This window comes from Leptodactylus fuscus, chromosome 3 (genome assembly GCF_031893055.1).
Source record: "Leptodactylus fuscus isolate aLepFus1 chromosome 3, aLepFus1.hap2, whole genome shotgun sequence".
NCBI lineage: Eukaryota > Metazoa > Chordata > Amphibia > Anura > Leptodactylidae > Leptodactylus > Leptodactylus fuscus.
This window is the reverse complement of record NC_134267.1, coordinates 131,622,599-131,635,518: the sequence shown is the minus strand read 5'-3', so window position 1 is coordinate 131,635,518 and position 12,920 is coordinate 131,622,599. Positions and strand designations below refer to the sequence as shown.

The window sequence follows — 12,920 nt, the reverse complement described above, 5'->3', positions numbered from 1 at the left end:
GTTCTAAGTTTAGATTGTCTAACTATTAGACAGTATTATTTTTACCCTGCTGTGAACATTTTTTTTTTTATTTGCAATATGAATTTACAGTATTTAATATAGTACTAGCTTTTATGGCAGTTGTGACTTTTAGTAAATTGAATCTAACTGGTGAGCAAAGCTTAACGGAGTTCCATGGTAAGGAATATGATTATTTTTATTCTAAAAATGGTTTACAAACAGCAAGTCCTTTGTCAGTCCTGACCGATAAAATACATATTTTTTATTTTCAAAATAATTGGAAATATTTTGGGCCATGTCATTATGTACTTTTATGCCCAGTGCTTTATATTCCTAATGACATAATTGCTCTTTCTACAGGATATGACCTCGCTGAGCAGTTTTCTCTAAGAAAGACATCCTGCGGAGGTGAAAAGACATGTTTTAAGCTAGGAAGCACTCCTCTGATCAAAGACACACAGTAAGTAATGAATATTTATTTCTAATAAGTTTGAGGAAATTCAAAAGAAGTGTTCTTAATATTTTAATATACTTTCGAATGTCAAAATGTCATGGGAATGCCTTTATTTCACAAAACATAAAGCCATATATTGTACTGTCTGTGGATTACTATACATAGCATCAACTGTGCATACAATTACATATTGTATAAAATAATCAAACAAAGGGAAGAGAATAGTTATCTCATGTAGAATGAAAGATTATGAAGCTTAGCTATAGCACTCAGCCCTAACACACTAGAAAAAGTTCAGAAAAGAAGACACATAGTTTATTATTACATTGCTCATTATATGTGTAGGTCTCATTCCATTATTTCAAATTTTAAATAGTTTGTGTAAGCCGATGGCCGGCCTGGTAATGGAAGGGGTGTACATTTCACCCAGACTGCTAAGGTGGGTGAGATGAGAAAACTCCAGAAAGAACATTTCTCAGCAGATAACTATTGTCTGCTCAGTATTTTTTCAAAGTTCTGGTTACTGGGCTGGATTTTTAGGAATGACAGGTAAGTTGCTAGTGAGACCTGTCATTCCAACCCCCTCCAGTCCACACTTTGGGGATGTTCCATCAGCGACTCAGCTGTTGAGAGTCTCCTCATCAAGGGAGCTTAAGAAGTCAGCTCTAGCAGCAGACTTGGGCAGAGCTTGGCTGAAGAGCTAACAGAGAGGTCATATTTTTGGAGCTGTGTCCTGAATGATTCTACTGGCTTTTGGATTTCTGTTATTCTAGGTGAGGTAACCTATTCTATGTTTAGTTAGAGCCTAGCTGGGCAGGTATTTATTTTTGTATTGTTTCCTTTTGTTGCTGCACTACCTTTTTGAGTGAAAATAACTCTACCTTTGTTTTGGACTAAAGAATCTGGAGTTGTGTGTCTATGCCAAACCAGCTAGCAACCCCAGACCCTGACACTTGTAAAAACAATGGATCCGATTTATTAAAACCACTGCTTTGTGTTCTGATCTTAATGCTTCTGTGTGTTGAAAATATGGTGACTCAAAAAATTTTTTTGTCTTTAAAATTATGATTTTTTGTAAAGTTATTAAGACAAGAAAAAAAATTATATAAATGTAGTATGACCATGATCATATGGACTTAGCAAATAAAGGTATCATAGCATTTTTATTGCACAGTGGAAGGCGTAAAAACATTACATGTTGGCGCTATATAAATAAAGTTATCATTATTCTACAATATGTTATATATTTGTTTGATCTAGAAGAAAAATGAGGCAAAAAACATATTAACATATAAACATATTATTAATGTGTACTGTGAGATATTGAGAGGTTCCAAGATGACAGTACTGAATAGGTGACATTAAGCAGGATTTTTTATTCTCACTTGTAATGACTCCTTTGTTCTGGATTGTAATTAGTTGGAATTTTTCACAAACATTCTCTATAGTATAAAAATTGATCGCATTTTGGATCAACCTCTTATAGAAAAGAAAATTGGTGTAAAGTTCTACGATAGTTTATTATGATAACACTTACTTTGTTTGATTTATCTTGTATGCCAGGGATTATTTTGTATGAAGGTTATAGGGGTTGCTTTGAATAGAAACCCATTTTTAAATGCCCTATTAGAGAATCATTGAAGGTAGTCCCTTATTCACATTGATGCCTGGAAACAGTGTGATGTTTCATGTCTCTACTGTAGAGGCTCTGCCGAGGTATCGATTTCTGCCAGGTTTCATTAGAGATTTAAGAACATATGGGTCCAGGCAGTGAGATATCCTATAATCTGTTTGGGTTTCTGCTAATGGTCGTAGAGATAAGCGAATACTATTCAAAACATCCATTTCGAATAGCACGCTCTTATAGAAATGATTAGATGTAGGCAGCACGCAGCCGGCGCCGGCCTCCGGCCGCTTAACCCCCTGCACATCGCCTGCGTCCATTCATTCCTATGGGAGTGTGCTATTCGAAACAGCCGTTTCGAATAGTATTCGCACATCTAAGTATTTTCTTATTTTGAGATTTGAGAAAACCTAGGAAACATTGTATATATTGATACAGACTCTTGATGCTACTTCATAGCATATATATTTTCACTACTTACATCCAATATTTCCTAGTTTTACACAAAGAACGGTAACAATTCTTTCTCACTTTCATTGTGATTTGGCTTTTGTCTTTATACAAATGATTTTGATAGTTGTTCTTTTTGTTTGGTGATGCGTATTGTGCATGACTTGCCGCAAATACCTGTTTAATACTCTGAATATGTACTCACTATAATAATAATCCCCATATACACAATTTGAAGCTAAATCCTACCTAGTATATAATCCACCTTTACTGTAACGCTTGCTGTGAGTCATTCACTTGATCCTTGATAATAGTGCTTGAAATGCAGAAAGAGAATGCACATATTTGGTACTTTTTATTTTAGAAAACATTTTGTTATGCTATGCATTATCTCCTAAGTGTGCTTTATTCTAAAGATCATATTTACAGTATTCAGTTATCTTAGTCTGTTGAATGATTCACGCTTACAACAAAGAAAATAAAGTGGTGTGATTATAGAAGAGACTTCTTATCCTTAATAGTAGAGATGAGCGAGTAGTACTCGATCGAGTAGGTGTTCGATCGAATACTACGGTATTCGAAATACTCGTACTCGATTGAGTACTACTAGCTGTTCGAAGTTAAGATTCGATGCAGAACCAGCATTGATTGGCAGAATGCTATACATTGCCAATCAACGCTGGTTCTTCTCTTACCTTTCTCCATGCGCAGCGTCCCGCATCCTCTTCCGGCTCTGAATTCACTCTGCCAGGCATCGGGCCTGTGCAGAGCCGACTGCGCATGTCCGCTTGTAGTGCGGGCATGCGCAGTCGGCTCTGCCCAGGCCCGATGCCTAGCAGAGTGAATTCAAGGCCGGAAGAGGATGTGGGGACGCTGCGCAGGGAGAAGAATCCAGCCCGACCCTCACTCATGGACTTGGTAAGTAGAATTTGATCGAATGTTGCGTACCCCTGAAACGAGCATTTCCCCCCATAGACTATAATGGGGTTCGAACAGTGTGCGGCTGTTCGAATCGGATTTCGAACCCCGAACATTTTAGTGTTTGCTCATCTCTACTTAATAGATATCCCGAGTTACTTTTGCCATTTAAATTTGCTCAGATTGTTTCCATGTCCATGAAATGTAGTAATTTATATACATTTCCTTTAATAGTAGTCAATCCTTTGCACATTTTAATTGTTTCCTGCCCATTAAACCATTTCATGTATAAAGTATTAAACACTATTGTCTGTAGCGGCAGAGACCATCTCTAATATAGTTATGAAAATATTAGCTCTGTTCCAAAAGGAAGCCCAACCTTCAATAGTTACACAAATGCCTAACTGGTAGATAACTGTTCCTTCTATCAATCCTAGAATTGTGTATGCTTAGTTCGCAAGAGTATACTTATGTTCTCAAAGAAGAGAGGGAGTCTAAGACGCATGTCACGGAAGAAAAGAATTAGCCCATAAGTTTAAGATAGTTGGCTGGCTCCAATAAACATAGTTTCTGGGCACCCATCTTTAGACGGGAACGCCAGTAGTCACTTTTTGCACTTACTAGAGCATCCATGTTGCATACTTTTAGCAGGGAACAATGTCTCAGAGATTTCCTATTAGGTGTATATCCACAAAGAGAATCTTTCCTGATGCTTAGAACATTTCACCTTGGAACACATAGAAGATAAAATTCAGAATGCAGCATGTTTCTCTTGAGGATTTCTCTGTTTTTTTGTTTTTTTTTTGCAAATGTTTTGTCGAAAAACACATTTGCTGCATAAATTGTAAGGCCAGGGCCCCACAGGCTGGAAACCATGCGGGAAAAATTATGGCATTTTACAGTACAGGTAGAGTGGATGGGAATTAAACGAATACCATGCACACTATGTGGTAAAAACTGCAGTGCAGAAACGCCACAATTTCCAAAACCGGCGCAGTTTTGAAAATCGGAGCATGTCAGTTATGTCTACGGAAACGGCGGCGGCTTTCCTATAGATATAATTGTAACAGAAATTCCGCATAGGAAAATTCTGTGAACTTTGTGTTTAAAGCGCTGCAGGAAGAATCGTGATGTGTTCTCACCGCAGTTTTTCCCACAGCGCTTTATTGCTGCTGATCTTCCCGTGGGGCCTTAGCCTAAAGGGGTTTTTATACTAATACAAATCAATGGAAAAAATTCCTTACCCTCACCCCTCCCATAAACAGCAATTGAGTACACTTGCCAAAGTTCTTTCTCAGGAGCTGTCCCTCTCATGCTTTATTGTCTGCAGGAGGTATGGGGGTTACCAAGCACAGAACAGAGATATTATGGCTTAGTAATAACAGATTTATTATTCCTATACCTGTCCTCTCTCTCTCTCTGTTACATAAACAGCTAATGAGCATACTTCAGAAAGTAGACTTTCCTCTAAGATTAGCCATAAGATGCTTTCAGGGGCATTCAGCCTACTTTAACTGAATTCTGCATGCTGTTTCTTTACACGTGGAGGAGTCTCAGTCAAAACTGTGAATGTGTCAGATCAGTAGGCAAAGAAATGGGAAATTGACTTTGTAGCTTTACCTTTAAAGTATTTATGTTGCACAACCCTGCTCCTTACAGAGTAAAACATGAGCCCAGGTGACAAAGGAATCATGCAGGCCAGAGTGATAAAGATCTGTTATATTCATAATGTAGCTGGGCATAGCTGGTATTCTATACATCGCTATGATATTTCTGTGTGGCTTTCTCAATTCAATACTCTATATGCTTTGCAGTATACATTCTAAGCAGAGGCGGGCTGAGAGATATAGTCTACTGAGGATGTGTGCTTATGCAAGGAAGCAATGAGGACTAAAAAAAAATTGCTAGCAGAAAAAGGAACCCATTGAAGTCAATGGGAGGCTTTTTCTTCAGCGCTGAAATTCCACAACAAATTCCTCACCATTTTCCTCAATGTGAATGGACCCTAACACTACTATGTGTCAAGATATCAGTCTACCACTGCATAGAATAAGGCAATAAATGTGATAACAGCCTCTTCTTCTCACTTCCTCATTCAATAGAGTTCTGTGTCTGAGGTGAATACAGACTTCATGTAAACAAACACTCCTAGTGAAGATAAGAAGGAGTAGAGAAGCCTAATAAGTGAAGAAAGAAACATATTTCTATGATAAGATTTTATTGCAAAGTTTGTTATATTCACATTTACTTTTTTTTTTATATATAATTGAGGTACATTTAAGGGCTGTGAAATACAGTATAACACCTTAAAAAAATATTTTATAATGGTATTCAGATCTGTCTTTCAGCATTTTCATTTGTTTCATGAGAAGCTGGAGTCTTTAAATGGGTTATCCAGTTTCAACAAATATTGGGACACAAATGTTATTGTCTATATAATAAAAAGTTGGACAATTTTCCAATATACTCTCTGTATTAATTTAATTTTCTAGATCTCTGCCTGTAGTCATCCATTCTGCTTACCTCAAGTGGATAAAAATCAGTCTATGGTCATGTGATAAATACACAGCTCATTACAGTCACATCGTAGTAATCAGACATCCACCTGGTAACGAGCTGTGCCCTTTTATTACTATTATTATCCTGAAGGTAAGGGGGCCTTCACACAGGGTTTACGCTCCGTTCCTTCAGACGCGTAAAACCGGCACACATTGAAGTCTATGGGATTGTGTTTTACAGCGGTCTCTTTGACAAGTGTTTACGTGTCTGAATGAGCGGAGCGTAAACTCCATGTGAAGGCTCCCTAAGTTCGTACGGGGTTCTGAACCAAAATACAGGTAGCCGCACCTGAAAGCCGGTGCACTGCAGCGGCATGCAGCCGTGCACTCCGCTCTGGATTAAGCCCAATGAATGGTCCTAGTCCGGAGGACGGAGTGTCTTCAGGCTGAATCGTGAGACGACTTGGCCTGAAGAGTGAGTATCTTGCCTCATTTTCTGGGAGCCGCAACAAACCGGATCCCGGAAAAAAAGACCTGAGCAGTTCCTATTGATATCAATGGAACCCGTCTTTTCAGTCAGGATTCTGAGACTGATACGGCCTCAAAATTCTGACCAAAATACTCTGTGTGAACTTACCCTCATACTTCCACTATTATCCACTGCAGCAGCTACTGGCTCCTGGTTGCTCCAGAAGTAGCTGATCTGTGCAGGGTCTGGATGATGGACCCTTGACTAGAGATGAGTGAACACCGTTCGATCGACTACATATCCGCTCGAGGTATTCAATTCCAATCGAATACCACGAGGCAAACGCAGTAAAAATTTGTATCCCCTCCCATCTTCCCTGGCTCGTTTTTTGTACCAATAACTGCGCAGAGAGGTGGGACAGGAACTACGACAACGGAGGCATCGAAAAAAATCGGAAAAAGGAATTGGCGGCCGAAATCAGGTGACCTCAAATTTAGACGAATGTTGAGTTTAACATTCGATTAATTTGAGAATGTGAACTATGTGACTGTGAGACCGGCACAGATCTATAGGCAGAGTTAGCTAGGGATTACCTTTATTTAGGGGGGAATGTTACTCACCCAGCTCTTTGGGGCTCTATCTGGTCGGGATCCCTGTCAGCTTGCGATGTGTGCGAGCTGACTTTTTCCGATAGGAATGCGTTGATTGGCCGAATGCCATACAGACTACAGCATTCGGCCAGTCAACGTTGGTTCTGCCAGAGGAGGCGGAGTCTAAGATCTGTCCACAGCAGTCTCCATTCTGGTCCGATCTTAGACTCCTCCTCCTTCTGAGCGCATGGCCCGATGTAGCAGTGCTGGCCGATGTAGCAGTGGCCGATGTAGCAGAGCTGAGTGTGTAGCAGGGTTCAGTTGAACCTGCTGCACACTCAGCTCTGCTGCATCGGACTGCTACAGCCAAGCTGATTGCACAGCCCGATGTAGCAGTGCTGGCCGATGTAGCAGTGTTCGATATAGCAGTCCGATGCAGCAGAGCTGAGTGTGCAGCAGGTTCAGCTGAACCCTGCTGCACACTCAGCACTGCTACATCAGCCACTGCTACATCGGCCAGCACTGCTACATCGGGCCTTGCACTCAGGAGGAGGAGGAGAAGTCTAAGATTGAACCAGAACCAGCTTTGATTGGCCGAATGCTGTAGTCTGTATGGCATTTGGCCGATCAACGCTGGTCAATGCATTCCTATGGGAAGAAGTCAGCTTGCGCACATCGCAAGCTGACAGGGATCCCGACCAGATAGAGCCCCAAAGAGCTGAGTGAGTAACATTCCCCCCTAAATAAAGGTAATCCCTCTTGGACCCAGCAGCTGTAACAGTCTCTGATCCCAGGTGGATCACGTGACTGCTGAGACAGATGGGAGCCGCATCATGGTGGCTCCCATAGCTGTGTAATAAAGAATGGTAATAAACTATCCCTGTCTTCTCTAGAGGGGCACCGGCTGTAGTAACCACTGTCTCCCCATTTATGCAACTGCACGGATATGTCCTTGTAGAACAAGAGAAGGACTTACCGGATGTATATGGTCTATTGGAAGTCCAGAAATGGTTAAGTATAGAAAAACTAAATGAAAAATGTGTACATTTTTTTGTCAGCGAGAAGCATAATTCATGGAAGGATTAATAATGAAAGGGAATTACTGTGTCTTTGCAGATTCATAAAAAGTAAGAGCCAACAACAATCACACTTAAATATTTGTTTGTATCAACTCTCATACTGAATGTATGTGAATGTAATAATGCACAATGAGCAGAATGCAAGTGATGTGTCTTTCATAGCTACTTCGCTAGACTGAATTGATATTTGCCCACTGTGTCATAAGTAACAGCTTTTTGTGTGATTCTGAATTCCAGAAAATTGCACTATATTAAACTAAACGGAATATGATATTGCACATATAAACAGCCTTTCTTAGTGCGCTTTTAGAATTGGTATTTTTAAAACTTTTCACATGGTCCATTATAATTCTTTGTAGGCGTAATTTTTTTTCTTTAGAAAACCAACAATTCAACATTTCAGGGCAGGATTCTTTCTATTGAGAGTAATAATAGCATTGGTTTGTAGAAAAATATAGATACATCTATTCTGCTACAAACTACACATGTATTGTAATAAGCAAATAAAGGTGCTGACAAGTTAAATATCTATACCCTAGCGTGATTTTTCAGGACAGACGATGAAATATAACGGAATGTTTCATATATATAATCTATATCATAGCCATATCAATGTTTCACAAGTCCTTATTTAAACTTTCACACTGAGGAAATAGAAGAGGAGCAATAAAACCTGAAGCTTTATATAGTTTCCATTAAAGGGGACCTTTTACCATCTCCATAAAGTCCATCTCTATTCATCATTTAGTAGTCGCTGTTCTGCTGATTCTGGCACAGTTAGAATTTTTTCTCTAGCCCTCACCATTCTCAAATGATCAATAATGTATGTTTTGGTGCATGATATACTATTTAGACTCTGTACTGTCAGATGGTAGTGTCAGACAGGAGTAGGCAAATGGTGTGATTTTGGGACTGCCTCTGATTGGAGATCTGATCTAATGCCCCCCTGCCTGACACTTCTGACATTACAGAGCTTAGATACCATATCAGATACCAAAACTAACTGTACTTGTTACTCAGGAACAGTGGGGGCTAGAGGAAAAATCTCAACTTACTATTTAAATTGGTGAAAGGTGGTTAAAGGTTCTCTTTAAGGTCACTTACTATGAGGATCCGTGTCACACAAAGACTCCACATTAAAACTTGTATACTTTTTTTATTATCAACTGTCAAATTACATTTATTTCATTGCTAGCAGTTAAGGTTATGAATGACCTAGAGATCAGCTAAAAGAGGAGGAAACCAATGAATTTCCATCTCCATTAAAGAAAAAATGGCATGGATTAAAAGTTTTATGCACAAAACCATAGCATCTGATGAACCCTGGCAAATAAGACTTAGGCCTCAAGCACATGATCAGATTGCGGATAAAAGTATGGTCATATTAATTGTTAAAAAAACCAAAACAGAAAAATTGTTTTTTAAACTTATTTAACCCTTCAAGAACCAGGCTTATTTTAGCCGGAAGGGGGATTCCCAACTTAAGAAGTTATTACCTATCCATAAAATAGGGAATAACTTGCATATCTTGTAGGTCTGACCCATCAGACCCCTGCTAAAAAGAAGAATTGAAAGGTTTTGTTCCCTGCTCTGAAAGTAGGGAGGAGGGGGTGGTAAGTGGTTGGAGCCCCACCAATCTGCAGATTATTCCCTGACCTGTGGTATTACCTCTGTAAGATTCTATGAAGAATGGTCACTGCCATCACTTCCGTTGGCCATAGGGCCTTCATATTACACAATTTTCATATGTCTTATAAATTTGTGTACCCATAAAATCTCTTCCCAATGATAAACGCCATCTTTCTGCTTATCTTTTCTGAAGCCGAATCACTACTTGATCATTTCTTATGTGAAGGTTAATAGCATACAGTCTGTGCTGCTCTATTTTTAATCCCCATTGAAATCTCTCAATCTAGTTTCCTGTATATACATACAATGTGGAGTTAAGATATTTAATTTCCTTTAATTCATCTGTTGCTCCTAGTAGCTTTGACAGGCTGTGAATAGTAGGATACAGGTTGTATACACCCATGACAGGAAATGCAGAGTATCTGATTAAGCTGACTAAGAAAAGTGTGAATGCTTTGCTTGCATCTCTTGTTACAGCCATTCAGTTAAAGTTCATTTGATAGTAAACAAGATAACAACACATTTACTGTAGTGCAGATCTGTCAGTCTCCCCCTTTACAGATACACCTTGCAGAACAGCGAATAACTGTAAAATCTGAGTCATCTCTGTCGTCTTTTTTTTTTTATTATATAGCTGTTTTAATAGTTTATATGTCTATATGTATTTATTTTTGTGTTTCCTCTAAATAAATATACATTGTTTAATATCTTATATTAATATCTAATATCTTATCTACAAAGTCATACTAAGGACCTTGGGGTTACAGTGTTGGCCAAAAGTATTGGCACTCCTGCAATTCTGTCAGATAATACTCATTGTCTTCCAGAAAATGATTGCAAGCACAAACTCTTTGGTATTAATATCTTCATTTATTTTGCTTGCAATGAAAAAGCACAAAAGAGAATGAAAAAAAAGTCAAATCATTGATCATTTTACACAAAACTCCAAAAATGGGCCGGACAAAAGTATTGGCACCCTCAGCCTAATACTTCTCAAAAAGAAAAGAGACACTGAGCAACCCGTAGTGCAGATCGTACTGATAGCGATAATTTCAGATGACAAAAAACAGGCTCACCTTTTAGGTTGTGTGTATACACAACTGTTTTAGTGATGATGGGATCACTTGGCCAAGGATCCCTCTCAGGACTGGATGCAGCTTCAGGGTACCTCACACCTCACGGGTGTATGTATAGTACAAAGATGGACCAGATAACAGATTTGTGATTGCAAACCTGGACACAAAGGATCCACGCTTGCCAAATGGATGAGTAAATATACGATTTTCATTGAACACACTACGTGTTTCGGGCATAACTCCGCCCTTCTGAAGAAGGGCGGAGTTACGCCCGAAACGCGTAGTGTGTTGTTCAATGAAAATTGTATATTTACTTATCCATGGCAAGCGTGGATCCTTTGTGTCCAGGTTTGCAATCACAAATCTGTTATCTGGTCCATCTCAGCCTAATACTTGGTAGCATAACCTTTAGACAAAATAACTGCGAACAACCGCTTCCGGTAACCATCAATGAGTTTCTTACAATGCTCTGCTGGAATTTTAGACCATTTTTTCTTTTGCAAACTGTTCCAGGTCCCTGAGATTTGAAGGGGGCCTTCTCCAAACTGCCATTTTAAGATCTCTCCACAGGTGTTCTATGGGATTCAGGTCTGGACTCATTGCTGGCCACTTTAGAAGTCTCCAGTGCTTTCTCTCAAACCATTTTCTAGTGCTTTTGAAGTGTGTTTTGGGTCATTGTCCTGCTGGAAGACCCATGACCTCTCACAGGGAGACCCAGCTTTCTCACACTGGGCCCTACATTGTGCTGCAGAATCTGTTGGTCGTCTTCAGACTTCATAATGCCATGCACACGGTCAAGCAGTCCAGTGCCAGAGGCAGCAAAGCAACCCCAAAACATCAGGGAACCTCCGCCATGTTTGACTGTGGGGACCGTGTTCTTTTTTTGAAGGCCTCTTTTTTTTTTCCTGGAAACTCTATGTTGATGCCTTTTCCCAAAAAGCTCTACTTTTGTCTCATCTAACCAGAGAACATTCTTCCAAAACGTTTTTGGCTTTCTCAAGTAAGTTTTGGCAAACTCCAGCCTGGCTTTTTTATGTCTCTCGGTAAGAAGTGGGGTCTTCCTGGGTATCCTATCATACAGTCCCTTTTCATTCAAACGCCGACTAATAGTACGGGTTGACACTGTTGTACCCTCGGACTGCAGGGCAGCTTGGACTTGTTTGGATGTTAGTCGAGGTTCGTTATCCACCATCTGCACAATCATATGTTGAAATCTCTTGTCAATTTTTCTTTTCCGTCCATATCTAGGGAGGTTAGCCACAGTGCCATGGGCTTTAAACTTCTTGATGACACTGCGCATGGTAGACACAGGAACATTCAGGTCTTTGGAGATGGACTTGTAGCCTTGAGATTGCTCATGCTTCCTCACAATTTTGCTTCTCAAGTCCTCAGACAGTTCTTTGGTCTTCTTTTTTTTCTCCATGCTCAATGTGGTAACACACAAGGACACAGGACAGAGGTTGAGTCAACCTTAATCCATTTCAACTGGCTGCAAGTGTGATTTAGTTATTGCCACCACCTGTTAGGTGCCTCAGGTAAGTAACAGGTGCTGTTAATTACACAAATTAGAGAAGCATCACATGATTTTTCAAACAGTGCCAATACTTTTGTCCACCCCTTTTTTATGTTTGCTGTGGAATTATATCCAATTTGGCTTTTTGACAATTATTTTTGAGGTTTTCCATTGAAGACAAATTAAATGAAGATAATAATACCAAAGAATTTGTGATTGCAATCATTTTCTGGAAGAAAATGAGTATTATCTGACAGAATTGCAGGGGTGCCAATACTTTTGGCCAACACTGTATAATATACCATTCAGCAGAGATTTCCATCTGTAATTGACAAACCTTTTGCAGAATTTAGGAGAAAAAAAAGACATTAACTGCACATCCTAATATTATAGATTGACTTAGTTACACAAATAAACATAAGGTTCTTAGTCTGTGTACTGATTAAGTTGTATAAACCTACTATCTACTTCATGGTGATCTCTGTATAGTGGGTCCGTATTCTACTGGGTTTGGTGCCCACAGGAATGGGGGGAGAAACCCAGCAGCCCAGCAATACTCCTGTGCTAGACATATGTTATATGACAACTGCAATGGAATCGCCACTTAAATATTTTACCAG

General features: G+C 39.5%; 1 protein-coding gene across 2 annotated transcripts in view; it reads left to right on the top strand.

Moving 5' to 3' along the window:
• COL19A1 (collagen type XIX alpha 1 chain) overlaps positions 1 to 12,920 on the top strand; it is a 661,532-nt gene that overhangs the window by 59,035 nt on the left and 589,577 nt on the right. For both annotated transcript variants that reach the window (XM_075268349.1, XM_075268350.1), the window contains exon 4: positions 361 to 460. In XM_075268349.1, the coding sequence (XP_075124450.1) occupies positions 361 to 460 (100 nt within the window). The remainder of the gene's footprint in view (positions 1 to 360; positions 461 to 12,920) is intronic.